The 18,315-nt window shown below is 45.9% G+C and overlaps 1 protein-coding gene across 1 annotated transcript in view; it reads right to left on the bottom strand.

Annotated features, from left to right (window-relative positions):
- The window catches only part of ITGA9 (integrin subunit alpha 9), a gene marked incomplete at its 3' end in the record, with an annotated part of 153,788 nt that overhangs the window by 120,205 nt on the left and 15,268 nt on the right, over nucleotides 1-18,315 (bottom strand). Inside the window, exons 3-5 of the mRNA XM_008061272.1 lie at nucleotides 14,452-14,579; nucleotides 12,684-12,790; nucleotides 2,394-2,517 (exon numbers count right to left, since the gene is read on the bottom strand). Coding sequence (XP_008059463.1) covers nucleotides 2,394-2,517; nucleotides 12,684-12,790; nucleotides 14,452-14,579 — 359 coding nt within the window. The remainder of the gene's footprint in view (nucleotides 1-2,393; nucleotides 2,518-12,683; nucleotides 12,791-14,451; nucleotides 14,580-18,315) is intronic.

Below are 18,315 nucleotides of genomic sequence, written 5' to 3'. Positions count from 1 at the left end.
GCAGCCGGACTGCCAACGGCCACCCACTCCCATCCCTGTGCTGGGGGCTTTTCCAGCCCACACAGAGCAAGACAGGATGCCAGGTAATGAAGACCCTCACCCCTAAGGCAAGATAACTCTTGTGTGTGCATTCCACACTGGACTCCAGCAGTCCCCACAGAGACTGTGCCTCAGTGGCCCATGGTGATAACTTGCTGGGTAGCACATCCTAATGTGCTGCTTTCCCTTGCCCTCCTCACTTCTCTACTCCCACACTGGTGTCTTCTAGAATAACTTCCCAAATAAACTACTTGTAGTCAAAGTCAAGTGGGGGGAAAAAAACTATTTATCAGGGGATCTGTGAAGATTAAATGATATAAGTAAAGTCTCCAGACCAACACCAGCTTACTGATGACCCCACAACTGCTTAATTAAAAAAAATACTGAGAACCAGGTGCAGAGGCTATAACACCTATAATTCCAACACTTTGGGAGGCCGAGGCAGCAGGGTTGCTTGTTCCCAGGAGTTTGAGACCAGCCTGGGCAACATAACAAAACTTCGTTTCTAACAAAACAAATTTTTTTAATTAGCCGGGTGTAGTGGCACATGCCTATAGTCCCAGCTACTTGGGATGCTGAGATGGATCACCTGAGCCCAGGAGGTTGCGGCTGCCGTGAGCCATGATCATTATGATCGTGTCACTGCACTCCAGCCTGGGCGGCAGAGTGAGACCCTCACTCAAAAATGATAATGATAATAATAATAATCAGCCATGATAAACACATGTACACATGGACATTTGGCTCCACCTCCCTCTTCAGAGGACTGCCCATTCAGAGGACTCCCTCTTCAGAGGACTGCAAAAGCTTATGAGGTATGCAGAGGGATCATCAGGGTCAGCAATGTGTCCCTAGGTCACAACATGTCATCTGGGAAAATGACGGCAATGATCCCATCATATAACTAGTGTGGGTTCAATAATCACCACCTCTGTCACCCCCACTGAGTCCCTCACTTCCTCCCAGCCTGCTGAGCTATCCAACCAGCTGTCCCAGGGGCTCTTCCCTTTTCTTCCTGGGGTAAAAGGAAGAATAGGCTAGGGCAGTGGGAACAGTCTTGACACGTTATTTGTATATCTGAAACTAACTATCCTTCCTGTCTTGATTGATTATATTTTTATCTATTTTTAAGATGAGGCTTGTTTTTCTTCTGTCTGGGACGATACAGATATAAATAGGGCCAGAGCTTGACTTCCCTACATGACCCAGCCATAGCTGATCAAATGCTGATACAGAAAAGAAAGAAAAAAAATGAAAAAAAGCTCACTCTCACAGAAGGAGAGGGTATATGCTTCCTGCAGGACCCTGCTGGTTCTCTCCTGTGGAGCCACTTTACAGAGCATCCTGCTCGGGACACCTGAGTCCCCAGAAGGGCCCTGGAAGGTCCTAGTGTCCAGACAGCATTTCTCAGAGCCCTCTTTGGTGGCCACAAAATTTGAAACCTGGGAAAACTCAGGGAGGCCCAAAGACACCGTGGGCACAAGCCAGTGAGACTTTTGTCCAAACACATAAGTTAGGGGGAAAGAATTAAGCAATAAACAGTCCAGCATTCAGACAGGGAGCAGATTCCAGCTCACTCAAAATTAGGCTAAGAAAACCTGAGAGCACAAGCTATCAACTGAAGAAATTTACAGTATTTTCCAAATGCTGAAAGCTCAGATTCAACTGGACTAAATAATGATCAACTCAATTGTCCTGGATGCCCAGGCATTGAAGGTTCTGAGCAGGAAGCCTGAGACATACGTTGTCATTCCAAGATTACAAATGCCCGTTGGTGAGGAGCTCTTAAAGGGATGCAGTTCTCCAGCATCTGCCTGGGCTCCTGAACCACTTGAGAAGGAGAGTCAGACCTTGGGTGTCAGAAATGTTGAGAGTTTGGGGGTGCTAAGTTTCTGTCCAGCTGCTGCCTTTCAAACCCTGGGTCTTCTCTTCCTCCGTCTCAGCACATTGGTCCACAGTGCGGCCAGGAGCTGTGTGGGAGCCTAATGCCTGACTGGGAGGTACATGCGGCCGTAGAGATCATCTGGGCCAAGCCCTGCACTTTCAGACGAGAAAACTGAGGTCCAGAGAGAGAAAGTAAGTTTCCCAAGGCCACCCAGCATCTGACAGCGGCAGGAAGCCAAGGGCTTTGCCTGATCACTTGGCTGAGACTTGGTGAATTTCAGACTCTGAGACTTCATAAAGCTAGGTCAGCACTGTGGGCTCTGTGGCAGAGGCCATCTGGGGCAAACAGTGCTGCTCCCTAGTCAGCATGTGGAAAGCTAGGGGGGATGTTCAGGTGGTAGTGTAGAGAGAGGTGAGTGTTGAGAGCATGAGGCAGGTGGGGGCCGAGGGAGGAATCGATTCATGCTTACCTTCATAGCAAGGGATCAGCGTCCTGCCTTTGGCCTGGAGGTTGGACGGGATGATGTAGCAGAATCCATGGGGCAGGATGTGATCTGTTTCATAGTAGATGTTCTTCCAGCGATGGGCACAGGCCTAATGGGACAGAGAGAGATTGAGAGCAGGAAAGTCGGCCCCAAAAAGGTCACAAAGCAGAGCACTAGTAGTGCCAGGAGGTTCTTTCTATGGGAAGAGAGAGAAGCAGAGGGGCCAGGAAGCCACACCTTCATACCAGGCACTGTTCCAGGCATCAGAAAACTGCAAGAACAAGAATGAGCCCCTGGGAATTTAGTGTGAGAAGACAGGCAATCAACAATCACAACAACACATGAGGATTGTAGCTAATGCTGAGCACTGGGAAGGAATGAAACAGTGTGACAGAATAGAGAATCTGGGAGGAGGAAGGACAATTTCCACCAGAGGTCAGGGAAGGCCTAAAGCTTACCATGAGCATGTGGGAAGAGAGTCAGGAGGATGGAATATCAGGTGCAAAGGACGCAAAGTGGGAAAGGCTCAGAGGTTCAAGAGAAAGAAAGGAGCCTGGTGGGGCCGGTCTGGAGTGACTCTGGTGAGAGGGAAGTAAGGTCAGACAGGGGCCAGGGGTCAGGCCACAGGGGACAATGGAAACGACTGTGACTTCGGCAGACATGCCACAGGAAGCTGGTGGAGAGTCTTGCGCAGGTGAGAGGTATGATTCGACGTTCGGTCTGGAAAAATAGTCCGGCTGCCATATGGAGACTGCAGGTGGGCAAGACTGCAAATGCACATCTAGGTGGAAGATGAGGCTGGCCTGGGCCAGGAGAGGGCAGAGGTGATGGGCAAAGGGGGTGGCTTCGGGATACACGCTGGAGGTAGAACTAACAGCCTCCAGAACGGCCAGATGTGGGGAGTACAGGAAGAAGGGTCAGTATGCAACTGTGTTTTCATCTACAGAAACACTGCAGTGTACATCTCGTTATCTAGAAGTAAATGTGTATAGATTTTTTTATATGTAAATTTTCACGCAGCAAGATGCACAGTTCTCACACGTACCACTGAATGAGCTTTGACAAATGTGCATACACATGGCATCAAGCCCCTAGCAAAACACAGAATATTTCCATCTCACCAGAACGTTCCCTGGTGCCAGGGAGTAGCTGGTTTTGACAGGCCAGTCAGGGAAAGCCTCTCTGAGGAAAGCCTTTAGGAAGTGAGGGAGTGGCTGGAGGGAGACCTGAGGGGCAGTTCGCATAGAGGAAGGGTTCTGGGGTGGGTGAGAGTTTGTCGTGTGTGAGGAGAAGAGGCTGCCAGGATGGACAAACCCTTTGCCCAGCTTTTGAGAGCGGCTGTGTCTGCCAGCATCTGTTGGCAGAACTGCCCTGCCTCACAGCCATCTCCACACCATTTCTATAAGTTACAACACTCAGCGTTTTTAGTCTACCTTTGACCTCTTCTGCAATCCTAGAAAGAAAACAGAGGCATTCTTAAAATTCGCATTTTCTGCATGAGAATGCCAAGTATCAGAGGAGGATGCTTTGCCTACATGGCAGATCTTAAACAGGACTGAAATCCATGGATCCTGAGTCTTCCTTATCTCTCTATAAAGCATTTTCCATCTTAAAACTTCTAATTCCTGCCTAAGAAACCATCAAAGCCCACCCCTTGGGACAGGCCTGGTAGCTATTTACTGTCCTTATAGTGCTTCCCACAGGTCCTAGGACACCAGAAATAACCACTCTGGGGTGGAAAGGATGCCCAAGGTCACCGAGTGGGTGAGTGGGCTCTCAGGCCCGTTTCCCCCTGAGGTCATTCTACAATATGATCACTGCCTCCTAAGCTCTCTGTTCTTTATCCTTCAAGCCAACTGCCACCAGGGCCTACTCAAGGCCACTCTCTGCTCAAAAGCAAAAGCGGACATGCTCAGAAAGACTCGAAACCTGAGCTTGCCCACACTCTGTCTCTTGTCCTATGACATTAAACTGCAGGAAACAATCTATTGTTATTCCTTCTACTGCAAACCATCTTCATTCCTTCCACTTGATATAGTTTTATGCTAACATCAGGTTTCTGAATAGACTGAAATGCTCTGGAGCAAGGAACTATTAAAATATGTCACTAAGCAGATAATCACCCCATACTGCAAAGTAACTGGTAATTTTTTAATAAGTTCTGATTCAATTCTGATGACTTACAAACTTGAATCACTTACTATCATTATTACTTACTACTTACAATCATCATGTTAGTTACATTTTACTTTCTGGACTCAGCAAAGCCCTTGGCTTCAAGGGCTGACCATATTTTTTCATATTTCTGGATTGGAGGAAGTTTTGTAAAAAGAGGTGGATATTTGTCACAGTGCTGTCTGACTGCCAGCTGCATGCTGATGTTTAGAAGGAAGGCCTTGCTGCATTTAATGTCTAGCTTGTCTCCTAATTTTCTAAGTGCCATGAACTCTTTAAGGGGTGATCCAGAAGAATTCCTAGAAAATCCAAATATTGCACTTCACACAAAACTAAACTAGAATTAAAGCATTCTGGGAAGTCAGAGGTCAGGGTGCCAAAGGCAGAAATCATGTAGGAAAATAATGAAAAGTGTCTCTGAATATAAATTATAGAAAGAAAAGACTGTGTTTAGCCCTGATTACCACTGTATATACAAATATGTCAATCTGATCCCTACTTAAAAAAAACAATTCCTAGACTCAGTCTCCAAAGCACTAGTATCTCCATCAATCTCTCCAAATGAGTTCTGCTGTGAGGCAGGGGTGGAAGCAGAGCAAGAAAGAAGACAGAAGGAAAGCATTCTCTGGAAACAGCAAGACTCACTCAAACTCAGGTTTCAAACAATCACATAAAAAGGGGGCAGAGGAGCCTAGCAGTACCCCACATCTTAAAATCTGACATATTTCTTTTTTTTTTGATTTGGAGTCTCACTCTGTCACCCAGACTGGAGTGCAGTGGCCGCTCCTGGCCACCACAGCCTCGACCTGCTGGGCTCCGGTGATCCTTCTGCCTCAGCCTTCCAAGTAGCTGGAACTACAGGCGCGTGCTACCACGCCCGGCTAATTTTTTGATTTATTGTAGAGATGAGGTCTCACCAAGTTGCCTAGGTGGGTCTCAAACCCGCGGGCTCAGGCAATTCACTCACCTCAGCCTCCCAAGGCACGGGTTACAGGCTGAGCCACCAAGCCCGGCTATAATCTGACATATTTCAAGTTATACAGATTGTTTTTCCTCCCAAAGGAAGAAAAGAGGAAAGAAAATGAACAGTTTATTTCAAAGGCCTTTGTCGTAGTATGGAAACCACATCCTTTGGGGGGAGGTGCAGCATTCCCAGTCACTCCAGGTAGATCAGCCACGAAGGCCTGTGAGCCTCCAGCCCACCCCTGCTGCTGCCCACGCACCTGCCATATAGAGATTGCCAAAGCCTTTATCATGCTTCCAGGCCAACGGCGCACAGTTACGGCCAAGGCTGGGCTGCTGAGAACAGTGCATGGTAGGGAGCAAGATGAGAATGTGCTGGGACGCCACAAGACTCCCCCAAAGAAGCTCCCTGACCAAGGGAGGAGGGAGTGGCCAGGGAAGCACCGGAAAGAAGCATCTGGGTGCTGGGAATGTTGTTCTGAGGATGTTCACCTCACAAAAATTCACTGGTGTGTACACTGATGTTTGTGCACTGTTCTGCATGTGTGTTATACCTCAATGAAAAGCTCACTTAAAAACATCAGGAGGCTGGACTCAGTGGCTCAGCCTGTAATCCCAGCACTTCGGGAGGCCAAGGTGAGTGGACTGCCTGAGCCTGTAGGTTCGAGACTAGCCTGGACAACTTAGCAAGTCCTCATCTCTACAATAAATCAAAAATTAGTCGGACATGGTAGCACGTGCCTGTAGTTCCAGCTACTTGGAAGGCTGAGGTGAAAGGATCGTTAGAGCTCAGTAGGTCAACGCTGGAGTGGCTGTGAGTGTGCCACTGCCCTCCAACCTGGGCTACAGAGTGAGACTCCAACTCAAAAAAAAAAAAAAAAAAAATCAGGAAGCAGAGCAACAGAGCAAATGCAAAAATGTACTCTGTGGCTTTGAAAACAATGGATATACAGGAAATGGTGAACAGATAGGAACGGCCTTGATGTTTAGAAAGAAAATGACAGTGAGATAGAATGAAAGAACACTGCTTCCACCCAGAAAGAACCTAGAAGATGAAATCATATATTGTCTGAGCCTTGGCAACTCTAGTGAAAAGCAGAGATATCACACTTGAACACTCTTGAGTTGACCTCCAAGGTCTGAGGGAAGCAGTTAGTGCCTATGCTAGTTTTTCAGTGGTTATTTTGAGAAGTGATTTTTTTCTCCCTATTTCTTAAAATGCCGTCTGCACACTGGGAGTTCAGGGTGAGAGCGTGGGAAGGGAAGGGGCTTGCTTCTAATCTTGACACTATGTATACACTCTGTATCATTTGTTCTCTGGAGAAAATCTGGAAGGTACCACCATGCCCATGAAAGAGGCTGGCAGACACTGATCCAAGGTCAACCTGCCAGGCTAGCCTGACAGCCTGGCTCTTGCCAGAGCTGGTCGTTGGGTCCATGGTCCAGATAATGCAATTTTCACTGAGATACTTCACTCCCTGTCAGAGCTTTTGAATTCTCCATCTGTTCTTTGCATTGAAATCAGCACCAGATGCCACTTTCAAAAAAGTCACCCCACTGCTCCCTTTTCAAGCCTAACCTTCGAATCCAATATTACACTCCTTGGAGACAAGGGTCTCATGCCTACAGTCCCAGGAATCTCCTAAGTTCTTAAAATGTGTCTGGGCAACACACATCCTTCCTATTTTAATTTAAAAATAAATACTTCCCTCCCAGAAACCTCTGACAGGCAGAATTGAGACATTAAGGGAAAAGGAAACGAATCTGGGGCCTCCAAAATGTAAATACGGCTTTGCTCTACCTTGTTTTTGCCTGTCATTTCCAAGGGACATTTTACCGCATTTTGCTGGTTCTGCCATCTACCACTTAGAATCAGCCACAAAGGAAAGATGGCAACAAACTTGGCTTCTAATTATTTTAACATTGACAGTCGGTCCCTATATTATTCAAGCATACTTTCAGACACCATTCCTTAGAGAGATGTCCTCCAGGCACTGAGAGTGAAGGTGAGTGAAAGATTTGATCTCTGTCCCCAAGCAGCTTCCATGAAAGAAGACTACACCCACAAAATGATTTATATACACACTCTAAGGAAACAATATGATGCCGAGCTCCTAATGACACAAAATATGCTCTGCTTCTTTCCAGATGGTCCATAACAACTTCATAACGGAGCCAGAACCTAAATTGGGGAGAAAAGAGGAGGGCCAATGACAGAGGGGGACAGGGACAGGTGGAACTAAGGACCAGCCTCTTGTAGCAAGATGGCATATGTGCAAAAAGCCATGAGCAACAAAAACCAAACTAACAATCCAATTTAATAACAGGCAAAGGAGTTCAAGACCAGCCTAGTGAGACTGCATCTCCACCAAAAAAATCAAAAAATTAGCCAGGTATGGTGGAGGTGGAGTGCACCTATAATCCCAGTTACTCGGGAAGCTGACACTGGAGGATCGCTTGAGCCCAGGAGTTTAAGGCTGTGGTGAGCCTTAAACACTTTCAAAAAAGTCACCCCACTTCCAGCCTTGGCAACAAAGTGAGACCCTAACTATAAATAAACAAACAAACAAATAAATAAAATGTGCAAAGGGCTTAAAATTTTCTTCAGAGAAGAAAATGGCCAGGAAGAAGATGAAAAAACACTCAACATCACTAATCATCAGAGAAACGTGAACCAACATCACAATAAGATATCACCTCACACTCACTAGGCTGGCCACTATTAAAAAAAAAACAAACAGAAAACAAATTGGCGAGCATGTGGAGCAACTGAAGACCCGGCACACTACTGTTGGTGGAAATGTAAAATGGTAAAGCCACTCTGGAAATGGTAAGGAGGAAAAATAGAATTACCATATGATCTAGTAATCCCACTTCTGGGTATAAACCCAAAAGAACTGAAAACAGGATCTTAAAGAGACATGTCTAAGCACATGCGTACAGCAGCATTATTCACAACAGCCAAGAGATAGAAGCAACCTAAACGTTCATAATGGATCAAGGAAATGTGATAGAAACACACAATGAAATATTCAACCTTAGCCGGGCTCGGTGGCTCAGCCTGTAATCCCGCGCTTTGGGAGGCTGAGGTGAGTGGATTGCCTGAGCCCGTGGGTTCGAGACCCGCCTGTGCAACCTGGCAAGACCTCATCTCTACAATAAATAAAAAAATTAGCTGGGCGTGGTAGCGCACACCTATGGTTCCAGCTACTTGGAAGGCTGAGGCGGAAGGATTGCTGGAGCCCAGCAGGTCGAGGCTGCGGTAGCCGGAAGTGTGCCACTGCACTCCAGTCTGGGCAACGGAGTGAGACTCCAACTCAAAAAAAAAAAAAAAAGAAATATTCAGCCTTAAGAAAAAAAAGAAGGAAAGCCTGTCATATCCTACAACATGGATGAAGCTTGAGAATGTCATGCTAAATGAAATAAGCTTGTCATAAAAGGACAAGCACTGCATGATTCCACTTACATGAGATCTAAAGTAGTCAAACTCTTAGAAACAGAAGTAGAATGGTGGTGTCCAGGGATGAAAGAATTGTCCTTCAATGGATGCAAAGCTTCAGTTTTGTAAGATAAATTTTTAGAGATCTGTTGCACAACAATGTGCATAGAGTTATCAACACTACACACTTAAAAATGATGAGGATGGTAAATCTATGTTATAAATATATATGTATATATATATGTTTTTTTTTTTTTTTGAGTTGGAGTGTCACTCTGTTGCCCAGGCTGGAGTGCAGTGGCACACTCACAGCTACCCAAGCGTTGACCTGCCAGGCTCTGGCGATCCTTCCACCTCAGCCTTCCAAGTAGCCAGAACTACAGGCATGCACTACCATGCCCAGCTAATTTTTTGCTTATTGTAGAGACACGGTCTCGCCAAGTTGCCTGGGCTGGTCTCGAACCCCTGGGCTCAGGCAATCCACTCACCTCGGTCTCCCAAAGTGCTGGGATTACAGGCTGAGCCACCGAGCCTGTCCTGTTTTATATTTTTGACCACAACTAGCCAAAAAAAAAAAAAGGCAGAATGAAAGTGGATGCTGTGAGATGCCCCCTCTTTCTCCAGTACCCAGGTAGAGTGTCTTACTGAAGGGATGATACAGTAACTATGTGAAACAGAAGAAAAATAGCTCTGCATACAATTCATTCAGTGGGACTCTCCACAGTATCATTAGCCACCAAGGCCCCAGTTCTGCCTTCTTGGCTCTCTTTGCTAAATCTTCCTTGTGGTCCTCACTGCTGTTCCTGTACCCAGAGATGGCCCCTTCTTGATACTGATCTGCAGTCATACAGAACCCTTTGTCTTGCCCCTCTGGAAACAAGTTCTCAGCCACACGGAGGTTATCCTTCCTTGGGGAAAGAAAATATTTTCATAAGAGCAAACTCTGGCTCTAGGCTGGACGCCCCAAAGAGCATCGTGTGTTGTGCTGCCACCAGGCCACGGCCTCCTCTCTGTTCTGAATCATGACCTCAGGCCATGCTTTGATTTATGGATGGGTCAGCCTCTTAACTTTCTTTCCCCAGAATGGTAGACAAGACTTCTGGCTCTTCTGGGGCCAAGTTGTCCAGTCAAGTTCAGGCCATCATGCCTGGAGGAATGTAGAGGTTTGGAAAGGGTCCAGGACTCTCCATGACAGTGAAGAAAGGACTGGAAACCAAGGCAAACAGTGGGTTGTGGGAGTCTCAATGGGACTTACAACAGTTTCCAGCGTGGAGGCCCCCTGCGATGCTGGTGACAGCATCCAGCTGCTTCCTCCCTCTCCCGAGGGCCCCAACAAGGGGGAGATGTTTAATTGTGCTGGGGAGGGTAGAACTCAGATTAACACCTTCTGCCCTGAAGAAGTTTAACACAAAAACGGCCTCCTTGGGGAGGGTACAGAAACACTCTGCCTAGATCCTTAAGGAAAACCTGCATAAAACAGTCACAAAACCCTCATCTTTACAGCATGTGGCCCAAAGGAAGCCTCTGTAAGTGGCAGCTAGTATTATTGTCCCTTCTTGATCTTATGCTGTTAGAACAAAAATCTTCTACAGTTTCCAATAAAAGCCAATGGCAAGAAAATGCCTCTGAAGTCGAACAGTGATTATCTCAGTGGGGGCCAGGGATATTGACTAGAAAAAGGCCCGAGAGAACCTTCCAGGGTTTTAGCAGCAGAGATGCGTAAGTATCTGTATAAGAAAAAATTCAGCAAGCTGCACACTCACAGCTGTGCCTATTAAGTACTTTAGTGTCACAACTCAAGAGAAAAGCTTGAAAGGAAAAAAACAGACAAAACAGAACCTTTGCGACTGTCAGAAATTCTTTTTTGTGTGTGTTGAGTCCAATAAAACTTTCTGTGATGATGAATATGTTCTCTCTCTGCGCTTTCCAGTAGTCATATGTGATTACTGAGCACTTGAAATGTAGCTAATGTGACCAAAAAACTAAATTTCTAATTTAATTTAGATCAATTTCAATAATTGCACATGGCTGGTGGCCACATTACTGCACAACACAGCTCTAGGTTATCAGGAACCTCAGATGCAAAGATTTTTTCTTTTTATCGCCCTCAAAGCACTTAATGGATCAGAATGTGTCATATGCACTTTGGAAGCCAAGTAAATGACTAAAAATAACATGCATTTCATAAAATACAAGAGGGGACTGAAAAAAAAAGGAATTATCTTTTGGAAGGCAGGCCCTTGTAGTATACTCAGAATTTGTTCCTCCAGATAAAACAGGCAACCAGGTTTTGTTTTTTTTAGTTTGTTTGTTTTGAGTTGAAGTCTCACTCTGTCACCCAGCCTGGAGTGCAGTGGCACACTCACAGCCACTGCAGCATCGACCTGCTGGGCTCAGGTGAGCCTTCTACCTCGGCCTTCAAAATAGCTAGAACCACAGGTGTGTGTCACCACACCTAGCTAATTTTTTTTATTTATTGTAGAGACAAGGTCTCACCAAGTTGCCCAGGCTGGTCTCGAACCCCAGAGCTCTTGCCTCTGCCTCCCAGCTATGCGCCACCATGCCCAGCTAACCAAAATTTTTACCTGGAAGTTTTGAGAGTAGCATCATAATTTGCGATAGAAATGTCCCAAGTTACAGCGAACAGGTGACTGGTTCTTCCACTATGCTAACACACCTGCCCATAGTATGCTGAGTATTCAGCAATTTTTGACCAAAAACAGCATAACCTCTATGCCCCGCCTTCCCTATTCACCTGATCTTACCCTGAGTGACTTTTTTTTCTGTTTCTCCAAATGAAAAAAGTCCTCAAAGGGAAACATTTTGCCAATGTGGAAGAAGTGAAATAAAAAACGGCATAAGCACTAAAAGATATCAAAATTGACAAGTTCAAAAACTGTTTTGAGCACTGGAAAAAGCATCTTGATAGGTGTATTGCATCAAACAAGGAGTACTTTGAAGGTGACTGAAGCTTAAATATGTAAGAATACACAATTTTTTATAAATAAATTCCAGTGTTTTTGGGGTGCCCCCATAAAATATCATAGAGAAATAAATAGGAATGAACTACTGATACATACAGAATGGATTAATCTCAAAAATATTATCTTGAATGAAAGAAGCCTTATACAAGGGCATTCACTATAGGATTCCATTTACATGATGTTCTAGAAAAAGTCAAAGTAACGTAAAACAAGTCACAGCAGTGGTTGCCTCAGGAGTAGAGGGAGTCGACTGGGAAGGGATAGAAGATAATTGTTTGGGATGGTGGAAACATTCTCTTTCTTGGTGGGGTGTGGTGACACCAGTGTGTACAATTGTCAAAACCCAGACTGTAATCTTAAGATTTTTATGTTTGATGTAAATTATACCTCAACTTAAAATACACACACACACACACACACACACACACACACACACACACACACACACACACTTACATAATAAACAAGATTTACAAAGCACTTTTCACATATGTTTTGTCATTTTTCAATACCCCCATGTCGGCACCTTGGGGCAGACATTAAATCTGACAGATAAATAAAATAGAAAGATATGCCATTTGTCTTCGCAGTAGTCCAAATAGGCAACCTCAAAGCCATGCCCTTGTCACCATGCCATCCAGCCTTCCTAATGGATCCAAGTCATTCATTCTCAGAGTGCCATTCCCTACCCATGTCACTCCCGGGAGGCCTTACCAAAACGCGGCCATCAGCTTTGGGCTGCCGTGCCAGGCTCACCCCCATCCACTCATCATCCCGGTCTTCCCGGCAGGTCTTCCCACAGGGCGTGCCCCGACTCTTCCCTGGAGGAAAAAGAGAAGAGCCAGACTTGCGTTGAGGAATGACGTTCTGCTGGCTGCTTTTCAGAGGGTGGTGGTCCAGACCCACATGTTTGTTATCCAGGAGGAAGTAAGACACTTGAAACAAAATATAAGTCAACTCTGTCACTACGCACAGTACGCTGTTTAATCCAGTCAATTATTTTTTACACAGTAAGACTTTCTCAATGAAGAAGCAGTGCATTGATTTTGGTTCTGAAAAAAGCTCCTTCATCTGTTATGTACCAGTAACAAACAGTTCACAAGTCAGTCATTTTGAGGAGCACTAGAGAACACCATGGACATCTCGCCTTTTCTGCTAAAGAAAATCATGCCAACCAACCCTTTATTTTAAAATAATAATAATTGGAAGATCTTGATGGGAAAGGACTTTGGAGGAAGTGAAGACTTGAAGCAATAATAATAAAATAATTCCTATTTGCAAAGTGCCTACTATGTGCCGAGCACAGTTCTGTATACTCACCTCTCTTGTCTTACTTAATCTCCTCAAGATCATCTTGGTGAGGTGGGTATCTTAGTCTTGATTTTACAAGTCAGGGAACTGAGGCCCAAGAGGCTACAAGAACATTCCCAATAAGCCCCAGCTGGGCTTTGAACCCAAGCAGACCCATCTGATTCCAAAGACGTTGGATTTTCCACTAGATCAAAGTGAGCTTTTTTGTGTGTGAGTTGGAGTCTCACTCTGCCCAGACTGGAGTGCAGTGGCCGCTCCCGGCCACCGCAAACTCGACCTCCTGGGCGCCGGTGGTCCTGCCGCCTCAGCCTTCCAAGTAGCTGGAACTACAGGCGCGCGCTACCACACCTGGCTAGTTTTTGATTTATTTGTTTTTTTGGTTTTTTTTTTTGAGTTGGAGTCTCACTCGGTCGCCCAGACTGGAGTGCAGTGGCCGCTCCCGGCTACCGCAGCCTCGCCTGATTTATTGTAGAGATGAGGTCTCACCAAGATGAGGTCTTGCCCAGGCGGGTCTCGAACCCGCGGGCTCATGCAATCCACTCACCTCAGCCTCCCAAGGAATGCGATTACAGGCTGAGCCACCGAGCCTGGCCCAAAGTGAGCTTTTAAAGATATCCATCCGATCGTATCCTTCCCTACTTAAAATATAAAACCTAAAGTTGATGTAAGGTTCACACAGAATAAAATCCTAACACCTTGCCCTGGCCTGTTAGGTCCCGCGTGGTCGGACCCCAACCTGCCTTGCCAACTTCCTCTGCTCCCCATTCCACTGCTCCCCACACTGCACTTCAAAATAGGGCACCTTTACTTGGAGATTCTGCCTCCTGCACCTGCCCGGCTAACTGCTATGCATCCTTCTAATCGTGTTGAAAGATTCTCAGAGAGGGAACCCTGAACCTTCAATCTAGACTAACTCAAATACTCTGGTCTTCTGTGACACAATGATTTGCCTTAATGCCTCTGTGACCACTAGTTTATGAAGCCCAGGATAGCAGGATACTTCTCTGTTTTGTTCACTGCTGTATCCAGGGCTTTGCAACGATTAGGTACTTAATACATATTTGTTCGACAGACAGATGAGTTAGTGAGTGAATGATCACCCTGGAAAGAAAAAAGAGCCACATGTGAGGGTGCAGAACCCACTTCCACCTTGGCAGTGATGTCCACCCACCTCGAGCCATGTCCAGTTCGGTACATCTCCGGTCAGGGTTGGTATGAACACGGCACTTAAACACAGCCCCAGGGGACTTCACTGAAGTGCTGTATTTGGAATCTGCCTTCGGGGCACCCACCAGGACCCTGCAAAGCAAGAGGAAAGGACATTCTGTCACCACCCAGTACAAGAAAAGAGGAAGCCAATGGTTAAATCCTCACCCAGCCATGGGGGGAACTGCTGAATGCTCATTGAGAAACCATATTATTATACTGTGCTAGGTGGGCTTGGGGGAGGGGTGGTCTTACAATGACCCTGTTAGATCTTCTCCAGGCACATTAAAAAGTTAACAAAATGATTCCTGTCCACAATCTACAAAGAACTCCTACAAATCAATTAAGACAAATACAGAAAAATCAATAGACTAATGGTCAAAGCCTTGAACAGATACGTCATGAAAGAGGATAGCCTGATGGCCAATAAACACATAAAAAGGTGCTCAACAACATGAGTTATTAGGAAAATCTGACTTCACACCAACCAGAAGGCTAAAACCAAAAAGGCTGAACATGCTAAGTGCTGACAGGATGTAGAGCAACTGGAGTCTTCATGCATTGCTGGTGGGAGTAGAAACCATTAAAACTTTGGAAAACTATTCACCAGGTTCTAATGATGCTCAAACGCACCTACCCCATGACCCAGTAATTCCATGTCTAGGAATATACCCAATGGAAATGCATGCATGTGTCTACTAGGAAACATGCAAGACTTTCAAAGCTGAAGAGGTCACAGTCAAAAACAAGAAGAGACCCAAAGGCTCATCAATGCCAGACTGGATAAGGAAATCATGGTATAATCATACAATAGAATTCTACACAGCAATGAAGTCAATGAACAACACCCAATGACAACCACATTGACGAATCTCAGAAGTATAACACTGAAGCAAAGATGCCAGTTACAACAGCACACTCACTGATTCCATTTATCTCAAATTCAAAAGCAAGTGAAATTTAACTATGGCATTAGAGGTCGAGATAAGGTGACCTCTGGGGAGGAGAAGAGGGGCTGTGATCAGGGAGGGAGGCTTCTGTGGGTGCTGACAATGTCCTATTTTTCAACCTCAGTGGTGTGAAAACACACTTGTGATAATTCATTTAATTGTATAGGATACCCACACTTTTCTGGACAGAAAATTCAGAGATGCCATTTCTCTTCTGTCTCTCCCTCTTCTTCTTGCCCCTCAACCACCCACACAACACAGATATTCAGGGGAAAAATAGGAAAAAATAATAGCATGGAATTATAAACAGCTTCGTCTCTCCCAATGCGAAACAGAGACAGAATGGTTTGCATACAAACAGGGGCAAGAATGAAGCTCTGCAACCTTCACCTTGAACTGAAAAGCTGCCTGGGGTGGGCCATACCCAGCAGGAGCCTTCCCTGTCCAGAGGAAGTAGACAAGACCACCCCCTCACCCCGGAAAACAGAAGAGACAGGTTTGGGCCTGTGTGGGTACAGAATGTGGGGGAAATGGCAGTAAGTTCCCCTCCCCCCCCAGATGTCACCAAAACAATTCTGACCTACAGTTTTATGAATTTTTCTGGAAAATAGCCAACTGAAGATGTATAGCAAGCGATACTGAACAACACTAATCAAGCACGGGCTATACTGAGCTATGAAAAATTTGGAAAAGGTCTTGGACAAAGAGACTTTAAACAAAATCCACACTGATGTTCCAAAAAAATTTCAAGCCACTGCTCCATAAGGACATGAGCTGCTCCCTATCCCCGGCAGCCTAGAAAGGAGATGAGACTCACCTCACAAGGGTATTAGGCATATTATGGAGTAAATCATCACCCACATGCCTTGGAAGAGAATGCATTGTCCATTATGTATCTATGGAGAAGGTGTCTAGCACAGGTTGAGATGGTTGCAGGCTGCCTCCCTGGGGATGTAAGAAACCGACCCAGCCTCCCCTCCCTGTGTCCTGAGAGCCACTTTCATCTTGGGATCTCAGTCCTTCACATTCACCCCCACCTTGGCCTCAGAATGACGCTGCACCCCGACAAACTCCAGTTGTGCAAAGGAGCAAACAAGGTATCGATATCATACAACAGAGAAGTCTGAGACCCTCAAAGGGGAATTCAGCAAAGGCTGGCAGACATCACAAGGGATATCGCTCCTAACCTGGTTCAAAGACATGGTGTCAGGGTTCACAGGAAGGTGTATAGGTTCCTTTTAAATTCCCACTGCCCCTGAGCACCCAGAACCTGAAGGATCTCTGAGGAAACAAAGAGCCAGGAAGACCCACCCTTGACTGGGTGTCTCATTCCATAGAGGGTGTGTATAGGATTCTGTGAGGAAGATGCCCTGCCAGAGTGTATGAGAAGTGAGGCTCCCAACAATGAGGGTCCCAGGCTGCCCCACAGCCCCTCAATAATGCCCTAGGAAGCTCCCCTCTGGGTTCTTGCTGGGCACAGCTGCAGAAGTCCCAAGCAAAAGCAGGGATGGGAGCCACAGCCCTTTGGAAATCCAAGCAAGCACTTTCCCCAACAGCCACACCGCCTCCCTCACCCACACAGAGCAATGTGGCCAGCCCCTGGCTGCTCTAACTCAGATGCATGATAACATACAAAACAAAACTCCAGTGAGAAGAAAGTCACATTAAGGGATCAATTTCCCCCCTTGCTTCTGGGACTGAGCTTTAGAGCCATGAGGGCAAGTCAAGGATTGTTCTCGCTAACGCCGGCTGTTTTCACAGGTGAGAAGAATTAGCAGTGTGCCCTCTCTAAACTGCTGAAACATCCTCAGCCTTTCCACAGGTCAGGAGAGTAAAATGCAGTGTACCTCCTCTACCGGAAGACCCCAGGGCAACAGGGCTGGCTCCAAAAATTCCCACCAACTTCAAATTTACATCGGTACAGTGAATAATTGCCATTTGTAATTTATCTAATAAAATATCACAGAAAATAAACAAGGGTGAGAATTCACCGTACAGGAAGGGAAATGGCTACAAGAATCAACAGAATCTCCTGGATTGTGTTCTCCAAACTGGCATTGAAACCCTGGAAATTTCAGAGAGTGCCATTGCTCCAAACTCACAGACAGATTCGTGGGTTATCCACGCAAGAAGAGATCCTAGAGAGCTTAATTCCCAGGCACTGCTCCCCCCAGCCTAGAACCAAGACCGAGGGGGCTTACGCTAAAATCTAAAGTGAAGAAGGGACGCTGAGTTTTTATTTCCTTTCAAGTCCCAGGTACTCAATAATAGTTCTAACAACAATGGTTGATTCGAACCCTGATAACAAAACTCTGGTTCAAAATTTCTAATCAGTTTGTCAGATGAGACGGTTTCCCCGCAATACTGTGCAGCGGGAAATGAAGCGAGAGATGGGGGGATGCGCGCACACACGCGCTCATGACACACAGAGGTGGGGCGCTGGAGGATGTGTTTGTATCTTGTGTTCACAGAACCGCTTGGCTTCCTCTATAGCTCGGCACTGCTCTGTACTGCCATCCAGCAAGACTGCACTGCAGGCAAGCCCACAAGCAAGTCTTTTCTGAAGTTAATTCAGCTGGTTGTTTGCCAGGCAGAGCCCAAGAAACAGAGAGACTACGGTGGCCCAGAGTTCAAGACAAGCCCCTGAAAAGATGCCATCTGTTTTTTCTCTCATCATCCTCTGAGTTAAAAGAGACAACCCAGCCACTTCAAACATGCTGCAAACTCTTCCCTGGTACTCTTGATAAGGCAATGTGTCTTTCTTCTGTAGAGTTTCCATATAAAAGAGCCTCAGTGGCCCCACCAGCAGGATCCCATCAGTAAATCATCAAGCTGACTCTCACCTATGTTTGCTACTCCAAGTGTGGTCCTCTGATCAA

The sequence above is a fragment of the Carlito syrichta genome, unplaced genomic scaffold, assembly GCF_000164805.1.
Source record: "Carlito syrichta isolate Samal-C Ts95f unplaced genomic scaffold, Tarsius_syrichta-2.0.1 Scaffold305170, whole genome shotgun sequence".
In the NCBI taxonomy this organism is placed as follows: Eukaryota; Metazoa; Chordata; class Mammalia; order Primates; family Tarsiidae; genus Carlito; species Carlito syrichta.
The sequence above is the reverse complement of the archived record's forward strand: the minus strand, read 5'-3'. Positions and strand labels throughout refer to the sequence as shown.